Source organism: Kogia breviceps, chromosome 7 (assembly GCF_026419965.1).
Source record: "Kogia breviceps isolate mKogBre1 chromosome 7, mKogBre1 haplotype 1, whole genome shotgun sequence".
Taxonomy (NCBI): domain Eukaryota; kingdom Metazoa; phylum Chordata; class Mammalia; order Artiodactyla; family Physeteridae; genus Kogia; species Kogia breviceps.
The window spans coordinates 15,511,001-15,531,249 of NC_081316.1; the positions used below are offsets into that span (position 1 = coordinate 15,511,001).

A 20,249-nucleotide genomic window follows, 5' to 3' on the forward strand; every position below is an offset into this window, starting at 1 on the left:
CGAAGCAGCCTTTTCCTTCCCCCTTCTCAGCCTGGGCCCCAGGCCTCAGTGGTTCTCTTCCCGGTACTGGATGGCCAGAAACTCCAGGGACAGACGTTTGAAGAACATGGCTCCGTTGAGCACTGGGCAGAGGAGAGAGCCCCCAGCAGCCTTCCCTGCCCCCTCCTTGCTGCATCTCAGGGTTCCGGAGCTCCCCCCTCCCCCTGCGTACACCCTACTCACTCAGGATGGTCAGTGAAAAGCATCGACGAAACTTGTCATGTGTCATCTCAGCGTAGAGTGACCCCATGGCGGCCCAGCAGATGCCGATCACCTGGGAGAACTGTAGGCCCCATCCCGTGGGAGAGTGGCCCCTTGACACAACAGGGGGGTTTCCATCAGCCCCTGGGCCTCCCCTGACCAGCCCTTGAGGCCCTGCCCTGGCCTACCATCAGGATAACAGTGTAGCGGAAGCTCATGCGGTCATAGCGGTGGGTGACGCAGAAGCTGTGCACGTCGCTCGCGAAGATAGTCAGGTGGATGAAGAAGAGCATCAGAGCAGCCATGGTGAGAATCATGCCTTGTGGGAAGAAGAGCACGGCCACGCGGTCCCGCCACCGCATCCTGGCGGCAGCACGGACTCAAGGCAGATCGTGCAGCTTGAGCAAGCGGACTGCCCAGGACGAGCAGCCAACCCCTCCGGTTCTGGAGCGCACAGTCTGGAATAGCCGTAGGATTCTAGAATCACGAGGACTTAGAGAACAAGATTCTCGAGCACAGGCTGTTTCCAGCCAATACAGGAGTGTTTCATGGGTGGCCAGGGCAGCTCTGAATTGTGGAGGGGGGCTGGGCTAAAGGTACAGAGCAGCGGGGCCCTAGCATGTTGAAGGAGGGACAGCGTACCTCACCATCCCAGCCCACACACTTTGTGCTCTTGGGCGAATCTTCTCACTAAGTCCTCAACAGTTCCACGCAGGAGGTAGTGTGGGCACATTCTGCAGATGAAGAACTGGGGCTCAGAAAAGCAAAGGGGGCACTTCCCTGGTGGCACAGTGGTTAAGAATCCGCCTGCCAATGCAGGGGACACAGGTTCAAGCCCTGGTCCGGGGAGATCCCACATGCCATGGAGCAACTAAGCCCGTGTGCCACAATTACTGAGCCTGTGCTCTAGAGCCCGTGAGCTACAGCTATTGAAGCCCACGTGCCTAGAGCCCGTGCTCCGCAACAAGAGAAGCCACCGCGGTGAGAAGCCCGCACACCACAACGAAGGGTAGCCCCCGCTCGCCACAACTAGAGAAAGCCCGTGCGCAGCAACGAAGACCCAACGCAGCCAAAAAAAAAAAAAAAAAAAAAGTGAAGGGGCATGTAGGTCCTCAGCAAGTCTTAGGCAGATGAGAGGTCAGGTGTAATCTCTCCTAATGAGATCTCTCCAGTAGAACTGGAGGATGTAACCAGGTGAGGGCAGACCTGGGCTGATCACAGGCTCCAAGTATTTGTTCCAACCCCTAATGGGGAGGAAGTAAGGGAAGGGACAGCAGATTCTCCATAGCTGTCCCAGGACCTTCCCACATCCTCCCCAGGTGGGCCCTGGAGAGCAAGTGGCTTTTCCATCTTCTCCCCAGATGTTCTTCCAACACATGATGCTGACCAGCTCTCCCCTATGCTGCCTTCCAGCACTCAGCATCTTAACACTCATTGTCTCTACCATTCCAAGAGTCCCATGAGAAAGCTAGGACTGGTGGCACAAATCCTATTTTACACACAAGCCTGGGGCACAGAGAGGGATTGTCAGCTCAAGTTTTCGCAGCCAATGAGTGAGGGAATCAGTACTAAGACTAATATCCACTTCTACCCAAGGCTGTGGAATGGGCAGGGACAATTAGATGCCAAGAAAAAAACATTTCCTCTGTACATGTGAGAGGTGCGAACTCCAGGACTGTCAACAAAGTAAGTCAGAAAACTGGCCAGAAATGGTGTGGAGGGACATGCAAACTCCCAGGAACTGAAGTATATTGTAGAAGAAGAGTTGATGTTGAACTTGGCCAGCCCCATTGCCTCCTGCCTGACTGTCTGCCCCAGAAGTCAGGTCCCAGGTCAGGTCAAGACCGGAAGTCTCCTGCCTGGAAGCAGTAAGGTTAAATAAAGCCTGACGCCACCATCCATTATTGCTGCCCAGTGTCATTCATCACAAGAGACCCTCAGACCCCCATCTTAACACATTGAAGGGGTGATGCCTGATGCCCAGCTGTGTTCACACCATTGAAACAATTGTTTGCACTTTAGTTCTCATTTGAACACAAACGAACGTTTTTATGTTAGAGCTTCTACCTCAATGTCATTTAAAAAAACTACCCCCGTAGTGTATGAATACGTTCTTGTAAAAGACTTGCATCATACACAGGCATACAGAGGAGAATGTACCAGTCTCCCCCCTCCACCCCCACACCTATAGAGGTAACCCCTTCAACAGTTCGGTGAGTGGGCATCTTTTGAGTTCCTTCTTTTTAAAAAATTTTTTAAAATCTTTTATTATTTTTTTAAAAATTTATTTGTTTTATTTATTTATTTTTGGCTGCGCTGGATCTTCGTTGCTGCGCGCGGGCTTTCTCTAGCTGCTGCGAGCGGGGGCTACTCGTTGCGGTGTGTGGACTTCTCATTGTAGTGGCTTCTCTTGTTGCGGAGCATGGGCTCCAGGCACATGGGCTTCAGTAATTGTGGCACGCGGGCTCTAGAGCGCAGGCTCAGTAGTTGTGGCGCACGGGCTTGGTTGCTCCGCGGCATGTGGGATCTTCCTGTACCAGGACTTGAACCCGTGTCCCCTGCATTGGCAGGCGGATTCTTAACCACTGTGCCACCAGGGAAGCCCTGAGTCCCTTCTTGATGTAACTTCATACACCTACGTGTACACCTACATGCATAATTTAGAAAACAAAATCACACCATACGTACTGTCAAAGTATAATTTTCAGAAAGTTAAAAACATGATATCTAAAAAAAAAGCATGATATCTAAATAAAGAATAAACATGTAACTAAGATGTATTAACTCATCGGTGAAGGGGTTCCCCCTCAGTAAGGTAGTAATGCATCTTGAGGAGCTGGATATTGACAGGCATTTAAAGAGGAATACTAGAACATGATTACTAGGTTAGATACAAAATTGGCTGGTGTCCTACAGGGCAAACAAACCAAATTTTGAGGTTATTTTTCCATTGGATATCGATGTTTTGCATCTCTTTGGGACAATATTTAAATAGCAAGATCAAACATGCACACTCCTATGGGTAATTAAATAATCCTTGGGTGGGCTTGTGAAACAATGCCCCATTATGATATTGGAAGGTCATGCTACCGTCTGTATTCCAAATTTTGGATAATTTTTCTTAACAGTATTCTGCAACTTTTTTTTTGAAGTTTATAGATTTCTTAGAGTAGATCTACATCTTTATACTCTTTTTAAAGAATATATTTATTTATTCAGGCTGCGCTGGGGCTTAGTTGCGGCATGCGGGATCTTCGTTGCAGCATGTTTAGTTTTGGCACGTGGGATCTTTAGTTGTGGCATGCGGACTTCTTAGTTGTGGCATGAGAACTTTTAGTTGCAGCAGGCATGTGGGATCTAGTTCCCTGACCAGGGATCGAACCCGGCCCCTCTTCATTGGGAGCGCAGAGTCCCACCCACTGGACCACCAGGGAAGCCCCTAAATCTTTATACTCTTTCCTTCATTTTTCTTAAGATTATAGCTTAATAAGCTTAAATCTTCATGTATATTTTTTATACAGCCTCTGAGTATCCCATAGAGTCAGGGGTCAGCAAACTTCTGTGAAAAACAAGATAGTAAATGTTACAGGTTTTGCCAGCCGTACGTCTCTGTTGCAATGACTCAACTCTGCTGTTGTAGTTAAAAGTAGGCATAGGGCTTCCCTGGTGGTGCAGTGGTTAAGAAACTGCCTGCCAATGCAGGCGACGTGTTTGAGCCCTGGTCTGGGAAGATCCCACATGCCGCGGAGCAACTACGCCCGTGTGCCACAACTGCTGAGCGTGCACGGTAGAGCACGCGAGCTGCAACTACTGAGCCTGCGTGCCACACTACTGAAGCCCGCATGCCTAGAGCCCGTGCTCCACAACAAGAGAAGCCACCGCAATGAGAAGCCCGCGCACCACACTGAAGAGTAGTCCCCGCTCGCCGCAACTAGAGAAAGCCCGTGCGCAGCAACGAAGACCCAAGGCAGCCAAAAATAGATAAATTATAAAACAAAAAGTAGGCATAGATAATATGTAAATGCATGGGCATGGATGTGTTCCCATGGACACTGAAATATGAATTTCATATGATTTTCACATCATGAAATGCCATTTTTTTTCAACCATTTAAAAATGAAAAAAAAAGCTTACAGGCCATATGAAAACAAGTGGTGGGCTGTGTTTGGCTGGCAGGACCCCTGCCAAAGAATAAAGTGGTTTCCATTCCGTCCCTGGCCCCCCAGCCCATCATAAGTAATGTTTCAAGGACCACACTGACACAGTCTTTTTCTCCTTTTCATCCATTCAAACTCAGCGTGTCTCGATTTGAACTGCAAGTCTTTCCCTATCTTCAGCTCTTCACAGGTGAACAGCTGCACCTTTGTCTCAGTCGGAAACCTGAGAATTATCCTCAACATCTCCACCTAACCCCTCAGTCAACACATCCCATCAGTCACTTAAGATGTGCCAACTGTGTCTTCTAAGCAGCGTATAATAGGAGTTCTCAAGTTCAAGTGCATCAGAACTACTTGACTTAAAAAAAAATAAGCTAGGTCTGAGGGGAGCCCAGAGTCTTTGCAACATGCCACAAGTAATTCTGAAGGCAATTCTGATGCACGTCAGAGGACCAGGCCTTGAGAACACTGTGCTAGAGGTACTGTGCAGCACTGTACATGCATTTAATCCTCACAGCCCCCTTGTGAAATATGTACTCCCAATATTAGGAATGGGGGAAACTGAGCTGCTACCCCCGTAACAAGGCAGTGGCAGGATGCCAGACATACCCTCTCTGGCTCCACGGCCCGCGCTCCGTCCACTGCATCTAGGGACATATTCCGCAGGCCCTTGTCTGCGGGGGTGCAGGGTTGGAAGCCACGACTCGTCCTCCTTCTGGGAGGACAGCGATTCGACCAGTTCCACAAAATCCTTCCTGCGAAGCTGGGGGAACCCAGGGCTCTGGCGGAACCTCTTGGCTCGGGGAGGAAAGGTGCGGGGGAACTCCAGTCTCGAAGGACCCAGGGCTGCGGGGGGACGTTTCACCTGAAGGACTGCCTTGTTTCAACAACAACTTTATGGCTCCCGGAAGTACCTCCTCCCTATCCCCTGCCCAGCCTCACGCCTGTGGGCTGCACTTGGAGCCATGGCGGCGGCAGCCGCGGGACGTGGCCCGGGCTCTGGACCTGGGGGCTCCCCAGAGGGGCCCGAGGCGGAGGCTCCGGAGCGTCGGCGGAAGGCGCACGGGATGCTGAAGCTTTACTACGGCCTCTCGGAGGTGGAGGCGGCGGGGCGTCCCGCGGGGCCGGACCCCTTGGACCCTACAGATCTCAATGGGGCGCACTTCGACCCGGAAGTGTATCTGGACAAGGTGTGTGTATCGGGAGGGGGAACAGGCCCCCGATATATTGCACCCCACATCACGCCTGCGACTTTGTTGGGGAGGGGAGGGTGGCGCGAGGGAAGAGGTGTTCATAAAATCTGGATGACCTTGGACCGGGCAATAGGGGCAGAGCTGGAAGATAAGGGGTCGTGGTCAGACTTAGACTGGCCTGAGATGGTGCGAAGTCTGAGGTCTCCTGGGCTGATGTTCTGATAGACTCGATATAGGGGGCGTGGCCCAGGCACTGACAGGCATAGGACTGGGCCTTGGTTGCATCTGAGTATTTCAAATGCAGACAAACCCCAAATAGGGTCTGACCTGGTAACTCCTGAGCTATGCCACTTATAGGTTCCTTGTCTGAGATTCCTGACAAGGGGTGGGATCAGGGTTTTCTGGCACCAAAAGCCTACCAGTTAGGGGCAAGGCTGGGGGACATGAGTGCCCCCTGTCCTGGATACTAACCACCTAATTTCCTCCAGCTGAGAAGAGAGTGCCCACTGGCCCAGCTGATGGACAGTGAGACGGACATGGTGCGGCAGATCCGGGCTCTAGACAGCGACATGCAGACCCTGGTCTATGAAAACTACAACAAGTTCATCTCAGCCACAGGTGATTCCTACTGGGGCACACTCCTCACGATCCCACATCCCCCACTTTCTCCTGTGTTGGGGAAGCCAGCAGAGGATTTAGACAGAGCAGACGCAGATTCTAGTCCTGCCCTGACACTAATCCACTCTCATCTTTCTCTCTCAGAGCTTTCGTGGTTTGATGACTATTGAGGTGATAACTGTTCTCAGAGGGTTGTTTTGAGGACCAAAGGGGAGAAAAGGACAAAATGAAATTTAAAAAGAAATGAATTTACCTGAAGCACTTAGAGTCTCTGACACTAAGGACACCTCAGTAATGGTTAGTTTCTCTCATTAGTGGTAGCTTCTTCTCTGGTTCAGGTCTTTCTCGAGAATGGGCTTATCTCTCTCTCTTTCACTCTCTTTTTATTTCTTTCTTTTCTTCCTTTCTCTCTCACCTTCTTTCCTTCCTTCCTTCCCCTTTCTCTCTCTCTCTCTTTTTTTTTTTTCTGTGGTACACGGGCGTCTCACTGTTGTGGCCTCTCCCGCTGCGGAGCACAGGCTCCGGACGCACAGGCTCAGCGGCCATGGCTCACGGGCCCAGCCGCTCCGCGGCATGTGGGAATTTCCCGGACCGGGGCACGAACCCGTGTCCCCTGCATCGGTAGGCGGACTCGCAACCACTGCGCCACCAGGGAAGCACCCCTTTCTCTCTCTCTTTTTTTTTTTTTCTTTTTTGTTTTTGCGGTTCACGGGCCTCTCACTGTTGTGGCCTCTCTCGTTGCGGAGCACAGGCTCCGGACGCGCAGGCTCAGTGGCCATGGCTCACGGGCCCAACCGCTTCGCGGCCTGTGGGATCTTCCCGGACCGGGGCACGAACCTGCGTCCCCTGCATCGGCAGGCAGACTCTCAACCACTGCGCCACCAGGGAAGCCCCCCTTTCTCTCTTTTTAAATGAAGCAGAGATAGAAAATGTATGACATTAAGGGGCAAACATCATATAAAGGGTTTTTTTTCCCCTTTCTGTCCCCTTTATTCTCTATTCAGGATGGTACTAGACGATGTTCAGTATCGTCCACACTAGCTTCTGTCCTGTGTTGGTGAAATGCACTGTTCAGATTTTGGGGATCCACATGTACTTAGTCCTAGAGGCAGATCCTGCAGGTCTACTTGCAGTCTTTGGGAATGTCTGTCCTCTGAGTGAGATGAAATGAACAGAAGAATGGGGTGACCTGACTGTTGCTTTAAAAGGACCCCTCTGTCCACTTGTTGAGAGTGGACTATAGGGAGGCAAGGATGGCCGAGACGCCCATTAGGAGGCTATTATAACAGTCCAGGCAAGATGCTGGTTGTATGGACCAGGGTGGTAACCGTGGGAAAGTAGAATGGCTCAAGATTCTTAAAAATTTGTTAGTTGAGGGATGTGGAATTCAGAGAAGGCTGGAACTTGAGGTACATGGAGCAAGATGCGATCTCCTGAGGGGAGTGTACAGAGAGAAGAGGTCTGAGGACCGAAGCCTGGGGCATCCTAACATTCAGAAGTCATGAAAAGAAGGAAAATCTCACAAATCTTCTTTCTCAAAGAAACAAACATTTGGGAAAGTTTGAGAACAACCCAGACCATGGGTGTCTTAGAAGATAAATGAAGAAGGCATTCCAAGAAATGGAATTGATAAGCTTGACCAATACATTAGCTCATGGAGTGCTCATCAGTGGTGCAAGAGAGGGAAAAACTGCAGAAGCAAAGTCCTCAGGAAGGAGGGAGGGGATTGAGCAGTGCATGTTGGAGAGGCTGGCCTTAACAGAAGGTCAAGAGCTCATCTACTGTAGCAGGAGGGAAAGCAGACTGTGGGCAGAGCCAGTCAGGTGGATAGGTGTGGTAGAGTTTAACTAGAGACCTTTCAGAACACATTAAGGAATTTTCCATTTATCTAAAGAGTACTTAGCTAATCAGAGTGTTTAGACAAATGAGTGATGTGATTTGTGTTTTGAAAAGATCCCTCTTGTCCCTAGCAACATTGAAAGGAATAGATTGGAGAGGTGGCTGGAGTGAGGCCATTTCAGTAGTCCAGACCAGAGATTCTGGGAGCTAACACCAGGATGATAATGGTGGAGATGGACAGTGATGAGTAAATTGAGAAGTGTTAGGGGGCAACATTGACAGGACATGGTGTTGAGGAACTTTGGGTGTACAGAATGACCCAAGTTTCAACTTGAACACTGGATGGTGGATGTGGTGCCCAAGAAACTGCAAGAAGATCAGGTGTAGGAAAAGGAACATAATGAGTTAGGTTTGGTTTTGTCTTGTTTTTTTAAGGGGAGCAAGGAATGAAATAAACCTGGATGAGCCTGTGGGGCCAGATCATGAAGGCCTTTGTAGACAAAATAAGAAGGATTTTGGTCTTAATCATAAGAACTCTAGAGATCCATGTCAGATAATCACAGCATCTCAGTATGGAAGGAAGCTTGAGGGGGCTAGTCCAATCCATCTCTTCTTTGCTCAGAGTATCTCTAAGGAGTGGCCTTCTGACTCATGCTAGAAGTGGGGAACCTTTACCTAGTGGTGAGAACTCATAACTCTGAGGCTAAGGAAGCTAGGTTTTGAGGTTTTGGAGCTGTGCATAAGGAGCTAACAAGAAGGCAGATGCATGTGTGGCTCTGGAGCTCAGAAGAGAGATCTGAGCTGGAGGAATAAGCCTTGGAGGCAGCTGTGAAGAGGAGGAGAGTTTAAAGGGAAGTGTGGGCAGGGTTGCTCAAGAATGGGATAGAGCCTGAGAAAAGGAGAGAGCCCAGGACAGAGCTTGGAGGAGCACCTCCGTTTGATGGCCATGGGGAGGATGAGGGTGAGCCTGCAATGGAGACAGGAGTGGTCATAGAGGGAGTGTGGTGTCAATATGAATATATGTTAATTCAACTGATTCATTCATTTACTCAATCGCTTGTCAGATATTTGCGTGTGTGCCAAGTACTATTGTAGGCACCAGGGATATAGCAGTAAATAAGACAGTTTCTCAGCTATCACAGGACATACATTCTAGAGAAAGAGACAGAAAATGAAGAAAGAAAATAAGATCAGTTCACTTCAACAGGAGCTCTGGAGAAAACGAAACAGGATAATATATTAGAGAGTGTGTGGTTGGGACTGATACAGAGAGAGTGGCAGAGAAAGGCTTTTCTAAAGAGGTCACAGTTAAGGTGAATGATGAAAAGTTGACGATGGGAGGATTTGGGGGCAGAGTGGCCCAGGCTGAGGAAACAACTTGTGCAAAGGCCCTGGAAACTCTACGACCAGAGCAGGGAGAACAAGAGTGTGGGGGTGAAGGGAGCAGGGTCTGACTGCATAGGATATACAACAGAGGTGGTGAGGTTTTTCTTTTCTTTTTCTTTTCTTTTCTTTTTTTTAGGTTTTTCTGAAAAGATCAAAAAGTAAATATTTTAGGCTTTGTGGGCCATCTGGTTTCTGTCACAGCTACTCATCTCTGCCATTATCATGAAAGCAATATACAGTATAAATGAATGAGCATGGCTGTATTCCAGCAAAACTCGTTTACAAAAACAGGCCTGGCATCCAGAGTGACATCAGCAAAAATAGTGGAGTAAGTGCATTTGAAAGTATCCCCTCCATAAAAGCAACCCTAAAACTGGCCAAAATGGTTAGAATAAGCTTTCTTAGAACTCTGGAAAGTAACCAAAGGTGTGCAGCAATCAGAGGAGCATTTATTCAAGAAAAAGGGTTGAATCATGGTAAAAATAATGAATCCTATGGTATTTTAGCTTGTCCTAGCCCCACCATTTCCTCTCCAGCTTAGCAGTAGCCTTGAAAAATAGCCCATACTCCTAATACTAGAGGGAGCAGAACAAAGCTGGAGTTCTTTCAAAGCCTCATGCCCAAAGAATTGTCATTATTTAACCTGTCTGGTGGTTTCCTAAAACAGTCCACCCCGTAGGTTTGTCTTGATCTGGAGGTCACCCAGTGCTAAAAGTCTCTCACCAGAGTTGTTTGTCAAAAACAATTACAGGCAAATGTTGTGTCTGTCTGAAGTGATAGATAACACTTGGGCAAACAATAATACTAACCCAAAAACTTAAAAGGAAAAGCTGAGGAATGAGATGTCCCTGGGGGCTTTGACAATCTCTGACACATTATTAGGAATCTTGAAGGCCACAAATATGTAGGGTAGTACACATACTTAAGAAAGACCTTAGGGACTTCCCTGGTGGTGCAGTGGTTAAGAATCCACCTGTCAGGGCTTCCCTGGCGGCACAGTGGTTAAGAATCCGCCTGCCAATGGAGGAGACACAGGTTCGAGCCCTGATCCAGAAAGATTCCACATGCCGCAGAGTAACTAAGCCCGTGTGCCACAACTACTGAGCCTGCGCTCTAGAGCCCACGAGCCACAACTACTGAGCCCGTGTGCCACCACTACTGAAGCCCACATGCCTAGAGCCTGTGCTCCCAACAAGAAAAGCCACCGCAATGAGAAGCCTGTGCACCACAATGAAGAGTAGCCCCCGCTCGCCACAACCAGAGAAAAGCCCGCATACAGCAACGGAGACCCAACGCGGCCAAAAATAAAATAAAATAAATTAATTTTTAAAAAAATCCACCTGCCAGTGCAGGGGACATGGATTCAAGCCCTGGTCTGGCAAGATCCCACATGCCACGGAGCAGCTAAGCCCGTGCGCCCCCACTACTGAGCCTGCACTCTAGAGCCTGTGAGCCACAGCTACTGTGCCCACGCACCCTGGAGCCTGTGCTCAGCAACAAAGAGAGCCACCGCAATGAGAAGCCCGTGCACCACAACAAAGAGTAGCTTCCGCTCGCTGCAACTAGAGAAAGCCTGTGCGCAGCAATGAAGACCCAACACAGCCAAAAATAAATAAATAAAATAAATTTATTTTTTAAAAAAAGAAAAGGAAAGAAAGAAAGAAAGACCTGAGAATGTCCTCAGCTCTCACTTCTGGCTTACTTCAGGCTCAGTGCAAGCAGGAAGTGAAGGTTAAGGGAGAGTTGTAAACCTCCTGGCTGAGTGTTTAAGGTATGCCCCAACACACACACACACACACACAGCCCCTCAATAAATACTAGGAGATTTATTAGTTCTAGATATTTAGGAGATCCTTGTCCAGTCATTAGCTAATCACTAAGCTAACCAAGTAAAGGTTTCAGTGGCTATACACAACAAAGAATACAAACTTTACAGAGCTGGTTCAGAAACTAATTAGTACAGGTTTAGTAACTGAAAAATAATGAGACAAACAATAGCAACAAGCAGAAACAACAAACCCTGGGGAGGAGAGAGGATCTGATTTCTAGAGTTGCCATGTTATGTGCCATGTTATATCAATATTATCTAAAATGTCTGTTTTTTCAATAAAAATTTATGAGACATGCAAATAAAGTAGAAAATCTGACCCATACACAAGAAAAAGCAGTAGAAACTGTCCCTGAGGAACCCCAGACATTGAATTTTCTACGATTTTTACATTCCACTATTTATATTTTTACATTCCAATAGTAGATTTAAATCCACTATTTTATTTGTTTGTTTTTTTGTGGGTTTTTTTTGTGGTATGCGGGCCTCACCGTCGTGGCCTCTCCCGTTGCAGAGCACAGGCTCCGGACGCGCAGGCCCAGCGGCCACGGCTCACGGGCCCAGCCGCTCCGCGGCATGTGGGATCCTCCCAGACCGGGCCTCGAACCCGTGTCCCCTGCATCGGCAGGCGGACTCTCAGCCACTGCACCACCAGGGAAGCCCCATGTTTCTGATTTTAATGGGAATTGCTTTTATCATTGCCTCATTAAACACGATGCTGGTGTTTGGAGGTTAGGGGAATATTCAGCTCTTCATATTTTATTGAGTTTTTTTTTTTTAAATCAAGAACAGATGTTGAATTGTCTTTCTTTCATCTCTTAATATGGTGAATTATTATCGAGATCCTCTCATATTGAGCTGTCCTTGCATTCCTGAAATAAAAACCATTTGGACATATTTGTCAATTATTCTTTTAATACATTGCTGGATTCTGTTTGTTAATTTATATGTGTATCTCCATTTATTTAATTTATTTAATTAATATATCTATGCATCTTAATTCATAAGATATGAATGTGTCACTTTCATTTTTGAGCTATTTTTGTCACATTTTTGTATCAGTGTTATGTTTCTTCCACAAAGTTAATGTGAATGCTTTTCTAATTTTCTCTGCTTGAGTACTGCTTACACAGAGCTTTGGTATGAGCTGTCCTTCAGAGCTATGGCAGCACCCCCATGACATCCTCTGGCACCTTTGTGTGGGGGGGAAGGAGAATCTTTCTTTTTGTTTTTTTTTTCTAATTTTAAAATTTTTGGCTGCATTAGGTCTTCATTGCTGCACATGGGCTTTCTCTATTTGTGGTGAGCAGGGGCTACTCTTGCAGTGTGCGGGCTTCTCATTGCGGTGGCTTCTCTTGTTGTGGAGCATGGGCTGTAGGCCTGCGGGCTTCAGTAGTTGCAGCATGTCGGCTCAGTAGTTGTGGCTCATGGCTCTAGAGCACATGCTCAGTAGTTGTGGCGCACAGGCTTAGTTGCTCTGCGGCATCTGGGATCTTTCCGGACCAGGGCTCGAACCCATGTCTCCTGCATTGGCAGGCAGATTCTTAACCACTGCGCCACCAGGGAAGTCCTGGAGAATCTTTCTTTGGCAACATTCTCAATTCCCTCTGTTCATGTATTCTTGCTCTTCTGCACTCCATTTAGGTAAATTCTGGTTTTTTGTGGCAAATTATCCATTTCATCCAGGTTTTCAATTTCTTTACATGGAATAGAGCTAAGCTGTATCTTGTGATTTTAAAAATATCTGTGCATTTGTGATTGTTTCTCCCCTTATTTCTTATTTTATGTATGTTTTTTTCCCCATTTAAAGATTAGGGTAGCTCGCATTTTACATATTTTGTTTTTCATTTTTTTTCAGTGACCCTGATCTTTGATCTATTAGTTCTCCCATTTAAAAAAATAAATTAATTTCTGCTTTTAGCTTTATTAATTCATTCTTTCTGCTTTCTTTTTTATTTTTCTGCTTTCTTTTTCTGGTTTCTTTTGTAGTGCTTTTTCTAACTTCTTGAGTTGAATGTTTCTTCTAATTCGTACTATAAGAATTTAAGACTGATTTCCTCTGAACGTTGCTTCAGCTATATCCTATAGCTTCTTAGAGTGTTTTCATTGTTGTTATTTTTTACATATAGAGAAATTTCAGTTTTGATTTCCTTTTTGATCCAGTAGTTGATAGTAATGAGGTTTTCTCTAAATAATGGGATCTCTTTATTTTCTAGTTTGGTTATTAATCTCTAATTTCATTGCATTGTGATCAGGGAATGCTTTCTGTACCATTTGGTTTCTTTTTTTCTGTAAATTTATTGAGATTTTCGTTATGACCTAATATGTGGTAAGGTTTTGGTGTATTTTATGGAATCTTGAAAAGAATACAAATCAAATAGGTCTTCCGTATTAATGATATTATTTAGGACTTCCATAGCTTCATTTGATTTTTGTCCTTTTGGTCTGTCACGGATTGACAGAAGTGGATTAAAGTCTCCTACAATAGGTATGTTTCTGCTTCATCCTCATTGCTTTCTTTTATGCATATTGATGGTGAGTTCCAGAGTGGAATTAGGGAAATTAGTTGGGAAATGTTAGTAGTAGTCGGACAAGAGATGATGGTGGCTTGGAAAGAAAACGTTGGAGGTTAACCTTATGCAACTTGCCAGTGGACTTAATGTAAGGTAAAGGAGAGATAAGAATCAAAGATGACTCTTAAGAAATGGCCAGGAGGGCTTCCCTGATGGCACAGTGGTTAAGAATCCGCCTGCTAATGCAGGGGACATGGGTTCGAGCCCTGGTCCGGGAAGATCCCACATGCCACGGAGCAACTAAGCCCGCAAGCCACAACTACTGAGCCTGAGCTCTAGAGCCTGTGAGCCACAACTACTGAGCCCGTGTGCCACAACTACTGAAGCCCGCATGCCTGGAGCCCGTGCTCCGCAATAGGAGAAGCCACCACAATGAGAGGCCTGCACACTGCAACCAAGAGTGACCCTGCTCGCCACAACTAGAGAAGAGCTCACACGCAGCAACGAAGATCCAACGCAGCCAAAAATAGATAAATAAAATTAATTAATTTTTAAAAATAAGTAAAGAAATAAATGAACAGGAGCCAAAATGGAAAAGGTTAGTGGAGGAACAGGTTTGGGAAAGTCAAGAATTCTGTTTTGCGTATGGACACCAAGGGGGGAAAGGGGTGGGGAGGGGTGAGGTGGGATGAACTGGGAGATCGGGACTGACATGTACACACTAATATGTATAAAATAGATAACTAATAAATAAATAGATAACTAATAAAATAGATAACTAATAAGAACCTGCTGTATAAAAATAAATAAAATTCAAAACAACAATTCTGTTTTCGACGTATCATATTTGAGGTGCCTGTTTGCCATCCACATCAGGGTGTTCAGTAAGTTGTTAGGCAGGGCTTTGGTCAGGACTGGAGGCAGAAATGTCCAAGTCATCACAGCCGTGGGACAGGATGAGACTCCCTCAGGGATCTGTTCACTCTGCAGGTTTGGAAGGAGTTGATGTTTGCTTGTATTTTCTTCTGTGAAGTGTGAATCAAGGTCACCATTTGAGAAATGGGGGCATGTATTGGCGTTTTGAGGACTGAGGACAAAATGATATTTTGGAAAATGGAAACACAGACTCACTAGAAGGTTTGGAAGGACAGCTGACCAGTATGCAGTGCTGCTTTGGGACTTGAAGTCCTAACATTAAAGGAAGGCCAGTTGGTATGATTTTTTGGCTCATTTTCAGCTGTCATTCTTAGGAAGTGGGTTGGTAATTGGGCTTAACCTGTGGTAGGGTTCTGCCGACAGATATGGGGGCCAGGGGGCAAGAGATGCAAGGGGGCTTGCAAATGGGTGCTGGTGCTCGTGGAGGACCACAGATTCTGAGAGGAGTGAGGAAGGAAGTGCAGCCATGAGAGGTATTGCAAACAGTGACCAAGTGATAGGGCCACTGGGTCTGGAGTTACTGAAAAGGCCACAGGATTGTTAGAGTGGGGTCAACAGGGTGAATGATCAGAATTACAGAGGTGAGGCTTGAAGCTAAGGTTTTAGAGGATGCAGTTCTTAGCAAGGGCAGGGCGAGTGTGGCACAGATGAGGCAGATGCAAGAATGGATGGAGTTGAGGAGGTCAGCAAACGGAGAGTCAAGAATGTCCAAAGGCACATCCTTGTGTATGTTGATGTCCACAAGGAGGTGTGGCCGTGATCCGGAACTGAGGGGCGTGGCAAAGCAGACAGTAGGGATGGCAACAAGAAGGGGTGCAGTTTGATGTCATGGTCTTCAAAGAAGCTGGGGTCCCAAAGGGAGGAGGACTAGAAGCTATCTACAAGTGTTAAGGGGCCAGGCCCTGAGGCACCTGGGTTGAAAGGAAGAACAGCCTCCTTAGGCAGGTTTCTGTCAGGACAAAAGGGAAAGAACCTTTCAGAGAAGGTCAACCGTGTTCCAGAAGGCAGAGTGAAAGGGTTAGGGAGGTCTGGGAAAGAGGTAAGATTGAACAAGTATTTACTGTCTGTCCCATGGCAGGCAGGGTGCTGGGCATGGAGGATGCCCTTGGGAACGAGCAGACAGGTCCCTGCCAAGTGCCCTGTGCCCTCCTTTGGATCTGGGCGTCTTCTGAGATCAAGGACTGCGGCTTCATGGGCATCTCCCCACCGCACCGGGGCTAGGGGCACACACGGGGTGCTCAGAAAACGTCTGCTGCACTGACATAATGACACCTCACCCCCATTTATAGTGACCAAGCACCACTGCAGTCCTTTTCAAGCACCTAATCATCAATGTGACCCTCGATGAGTGAGCTCAGGCGCGTTTGGGAAGGGGGCGGGTGTGTGTGAGGGCATTTGGACTACCTCTCGAGCTGAGTGTTCTGCCTGCGCCCCTAGTCATCCGCCTTTCCCCCTCTTGCGCCCTTGTCCTCCTAGACACCATCCGGAAGATGAAGAACGATTTCCGGAAGATGGAGGATGAGATGGACCGGTTGGCCACCAACATGGCAGTGATCACGGACTTCAGCGCGCGCATCAGCGCCACGCTGCAGGACCGCCACGAGCGCATCACCAAGCTGGCAGGTGCGGCCCGCTCCAGAGCTGGTGCTAAAGTGGGCCACCCCCAGGGCGTTGGGGCTAACACAACCTCCCCCTGTCCCCCAGGGGTCCACGCGCTGCTACGAAAGCTGCAGTTCCTCTTCGAGCTGCCCTCGCGCCTCACCAAGTGCGTGGAGCTGGGCGCCTACGGGCAGGCGGTGCGCTACCAAGGCCGCGCGCGGGCCGTGCTGCAGCAGTACCAGCACCTGCCATCATTCCGCGCCATCCAGGACGACTGCCAGGTCATCACGGCCCGCCTGGCCCAGCAGCTACGGCAGCGCTTCAGGTGTGGGCTTTGGGCCCTCATGCCACACCTGCTGGTCTCCTGGGTCTCCCCGCCCCGCCCCGAATTTTGTCTTCTTGACCTTCACCTCCCTCTCCCTTCCCGCAGGGAGGGTGGCTCTGGCGCCCCTGAGCAAGCCGAGTGCGTGGAGCTGCTGCTGGCCCTGGGAGAGCCTGCGGAGGAGCTGTGCGAGGAGTTCCTGGCTCTCGGCCGAGGGCGGCTGGAGGAGGAGCTGAGGGGCCTGGAGGCGGAGCTGGGGCCCTCCCCTCCGGCTCCCGACGTGTTAGAATTCACTGACCGCGGCGGCAGCGGCTTCGTCGGGGGCCTCTGCCAGGTGGCGGCGGCCTACCAGGAGCTGTTTGCGGCCCAGGGCCCGGCGGGTGCCGAGAAGCTGGCAGCCTTTGCACGGGAGCTGGGCAGCCGCTACTTTGCGCTGGTGGAGCGGCGGCTGGCTCAGGAGCAGGGTGGCAGTGACAACTCCCTGCTCGTGCGGGCGCTGGACCGCTTCCACCGGCGCCTGCGGGCGCCCGGGGCCCTGCTGGCCGCTGCCGGGCTGGCAGAGGCCGCCACAGAGATCGTGGAGCGAGTGGCTCGCGAGCGCCTGGGCCAGCACCTGCAGGGCCTGCAGTCGGCCTTCCTGGGCTGTCTGACGGACGTGCGGCAGGCGCTGGCCGCCCCTCGAGTTGCTGGGAAGGAAGGCCCCGGCCTGGCCGAACTGCTGGCCAACGTGGCCAGCTCCACCCTGAGCCACATTAAGGCCTCTCTGGCCTCTGTGCATCTCTTCACTGCCAAGGAGGTGTCTTTCTCCAACAAGCCCTACTTCCGGGTACGATCTTTCCCTGGAAAGATTTTCTTTTTTTTCTTCCTTTTCAGGGCATTCTTTCGTTTATCTTGCATGCAGGTTGGCAGCTACCAGGGCACACAGTCCTTGCCCCAGGCAGTCTGGATGTGGTTTCAGGCTGCCTTGAGGAAGGCTGGCACAGCCTGGAGAGGTGGGGCAGGCTCTGAGGGCATCTGCAAGCAGGGTCCCCAGTGCTGGCTTTGCCCCCCTGCACTCCCTTCCCACATCAGGGGAGCTGCTCTGGGGTTCTGGAATGTGGGGTGAAACTGTCCCTTGGAGAGAGGCCAGGGTACTTCGAGTCCCAGTAGAAGGTCACTAGCAGCCTCTGCCTGGAAGGTTGGACCTGCTGTGTATATGGGGCACTCCTCCTCACAGGGCGAGTTCTGCAGCCAGGGTGTCCGTGAGAGCCTCATCGTGGGCTTCATCCGCTCCATGTGCCAGACGGCTCAGAACTTCTGTGATAGCCCCGGGGAGAAGGGGGGCGCCACGCCGCCTGCCCTGCTCCTGCTGCTGTCCCGCCTCTGCCTGGACTACGAGACCGCCACCATCTCCTATATCCTCACCCTCACCGACGAACAGTTTCTGGTGCAGGTGAACTGCTGGCTCATAGCAGGGTGGGGGGTGGTGATGCTAGGAACACAGGAGGCTGGGCAGTGCCCTCATGGTCAGGGCTGCCTGTGCCCAACCCAGCCTGCCCCTTGCCCGGCCTGTGCCCAGCTCCTGGTGGGCAGGGGCTGCAGAGCTGCCCCCAGTACCCACTGCCTGTCTGTCCTCTGCATCCCTGGCTCAGGACCAGTCTCCAGTGACACCCGTGAGCACGCTGTGTGCGGAGGCCAGGGAGACGGCACGGCGGCTGCTGACCCACTATGTGAAGGTGCAGGGCCTGGTCATATCGCAGATGCTGCGCAAGAGTGTGGAGACACGGGACTGGCTCAGTACCCTGGAGCCTCGGAACGTGCGTGCTGTCATGAAGCGGGTGGTGGAGGACACGACAGCTATCGACGTGCAGGTGCTGCCCTGGGCTGGCCAGGGGAACTCTGATGTGGGCTGGGGGTGCTGGGGGAACAGCCCTCTGAGGATCATGACAGGAGGGGCCGGGCAGTGCTTGCCTCTACGGCTTTCCTCCTCAGCCATGGTGGCATCATCACCCCCATTTCACCTAGGAGGAGGAAGCTGAGGCCCAGAGTCACCTAGGAAGTCAGGTCAGGGTTGGCCCTGAAGATTCGGCCTCAGTACCAACTCCTGTGTTCCACTTTTGCCCCACTCCACTGGTTCTGTAAATAGTGACTGGGTACCAACTAGGTACAGGCCCTAACTACCCTGTGGTTTTTATAACGGTTGTGATTCTTATAACAAATGAGTGTGTAACTTAGAGCATCCTTGGCCCTTGCCCAAGGCACCTGGTGGGCTGGATGTTGCCCGTGCCCTGGCCTCCTTGCAGTTCCTCCTTCCACCACCAGGTGGGGCTCCTGTACGAGGAGGGTGTTCGCAAGGCCCAGAGCAGCGACTCTAGCAAGAGGACCTTCTCCGTTTACAGCAGCTCTCGGCAGCAGGGCCGTTATGCACCCAGCTACACACCCAGGTCTGGCTGGTCAGGGTAGGCGCAGGGAGGATGGAAAAAGAAGGACCGGGGTGAAGGGGTGGGCTCTGATTGCTTGTCTCCTCCCATTCAGTGCCCCAATGGACACCAACCTCTTGAGCAACATCCAGAAGCTGTTCTCTGAGCGTATTGATGTGTTCAGTCCTGTGGAGTTCAATAAGGTCCGAAGTCCACAGTGACCCTGCCTTCCCAGGGCCCCTTGGGAAGGTTGGCTGAAGCAGCCCCGCATTGGCCCCGGGAGCCCTAGGACTCTGACCGCCCCCCCCCCCGCCAGTCTCTGTTTCTGAGGGATGTTTCTAGGAGTGAGTGGTCATCCAGAGCCCCACCATCACCATCTCATAGCCCTCTGCCCTGACCTTGGTGTGCCCTCAGCCTGCGTCTGGGTGATAATCTAGTATACCTCCTGGCCCTTGTCCTTATCCCCACCATAGCCCTGGGTCCTCCCCAGGGATTCCTAGTCACACCATGGGCCCTGCCCCAACCCAGCCTGTGCTCCGGGACCTGATACTCTCCCTCCAACTTAGTAAGCTTTTCCCCTCCCAATGTCGATGCTGACCCCCATCTCTGCCTCAGGTTGCTGGGCCCTCCCTGTCTGCTCCCCTCCAGATGATGGGGCCAACCTTGTATGGTCCCTCCCTCTTACCTGGGTCCTGGGACTTTCCAGCCCATCGCAGCTACTGGCATTTTGCTGTCTCTTTGGCCCCTGCACGGAACATGGGTGTCCTCCCTCGGGGATCCAGTACCCTCCCCGACACCTGCTGCAGTGGCTCCGCATCCCTGTGTCCCTCCCTGCAGGTGTCCGTGCTGACCGGCATCATCAAAATCAGCCTGAAGACACTGCTGGAGTGTGTGCGACTGCGCACCTTCGGGCGCTTTGGGCTGCAGCAGGTGCAGGTGGACTGCCACTTCCTGCAGCTCTACCTGTGGCGCTTTGTGGCTGATGAGGAGCTTGTGCACCTGCTGCTGGATGAAGTGGTAGCCTCAGCTGCCCTGCGCTGCCCTGACCCAGTGCCCATGGAACCCAGTGTCGTCGAGGTCATCTGTGAGCGCGGCTAGGCCCGGTCACCCCAGTCCGTTCATCCCCTTGTGTCCCGACCTGGTGGCCCGCCCTGGTAGTCCTTCCCCTTGGGGCCCGCCTAATAAAGACTTCTTGTCTCCTGCTCCCTGTCGCCTGCCT

The 20,249-nt window shown here is 50.4% G+C and overlaps 2 protein-coding genes across 5 annotated transcripts; one reads left to right on the plus strand and one right to left on the minus strand.

The window, feature by feature from the left end:
* Positions 1–2: 2 nt before the first annotated feature.
* On the minus strand, positions 3–5,274 carry TMEM262 (transmembrane protein 262). 4 transcript variants are annotated; one of them, XM_067037555.1, is made up of 5 exons: positions 5,007–5,274; positions 883–974; positions 429–559; positions 223–322; positions 3–122 (listed from the first exon to the last, which is right to left on the minus strand). In XM_067037555.1, the coding sequence occupies exons 3-5, from the start codon at positions 555–557 to the stop codon at positions 46–48; spliced, it is 306 nt and encodes a 101-aa protein (XP_066893656.1). In that variant the 5' UTR covers positions 558–559; positions 883–974; positions 5,007–5,274; the 3' UTR covers positions 3–45. The 4 variants fall into 4 exon arrangements, 3 of the variants coding, with proteins under 3 accessions (XP_066893656.1, XP_066893655.1, XP_058925244.1); XM_067037554.1 differs by having other exon boundaries at positions 429–698; XM_059069261.2 differs by lacking the exon at positions 883–974 and having other exon boundaries at positions 429–698.
* On the plus strand, positions 5,169–20,233 carry VPS51 (VPS51 subunit of GARP complex). The gene is made up of 10 exons (XM_059069206.2): positions 5,169–5,587; positions 6,079–6,208; positions 16,187–16,333; positions 16,415–16,634; positions 16,740–17,457; positions 17,848–18,063; positions 18,263–18,481; positions 18,933–19,054; positions 19,146–19,233; positions 19,868–20,233. The coding sequence occupies exons 1-10, from the start codon at positions 5,363–5,365 to the stop codon at positions 20,126–20,128; spliced, it is 2,346 nt and encodes a 781-aa protein (XP_058925189.1). The 5' UTR covers positions 5,169–5,362; the 3' UTR covers positions 20,129–20,233.
* Positions 20,234–20,249: the final 16 nt, after the last annotated feature.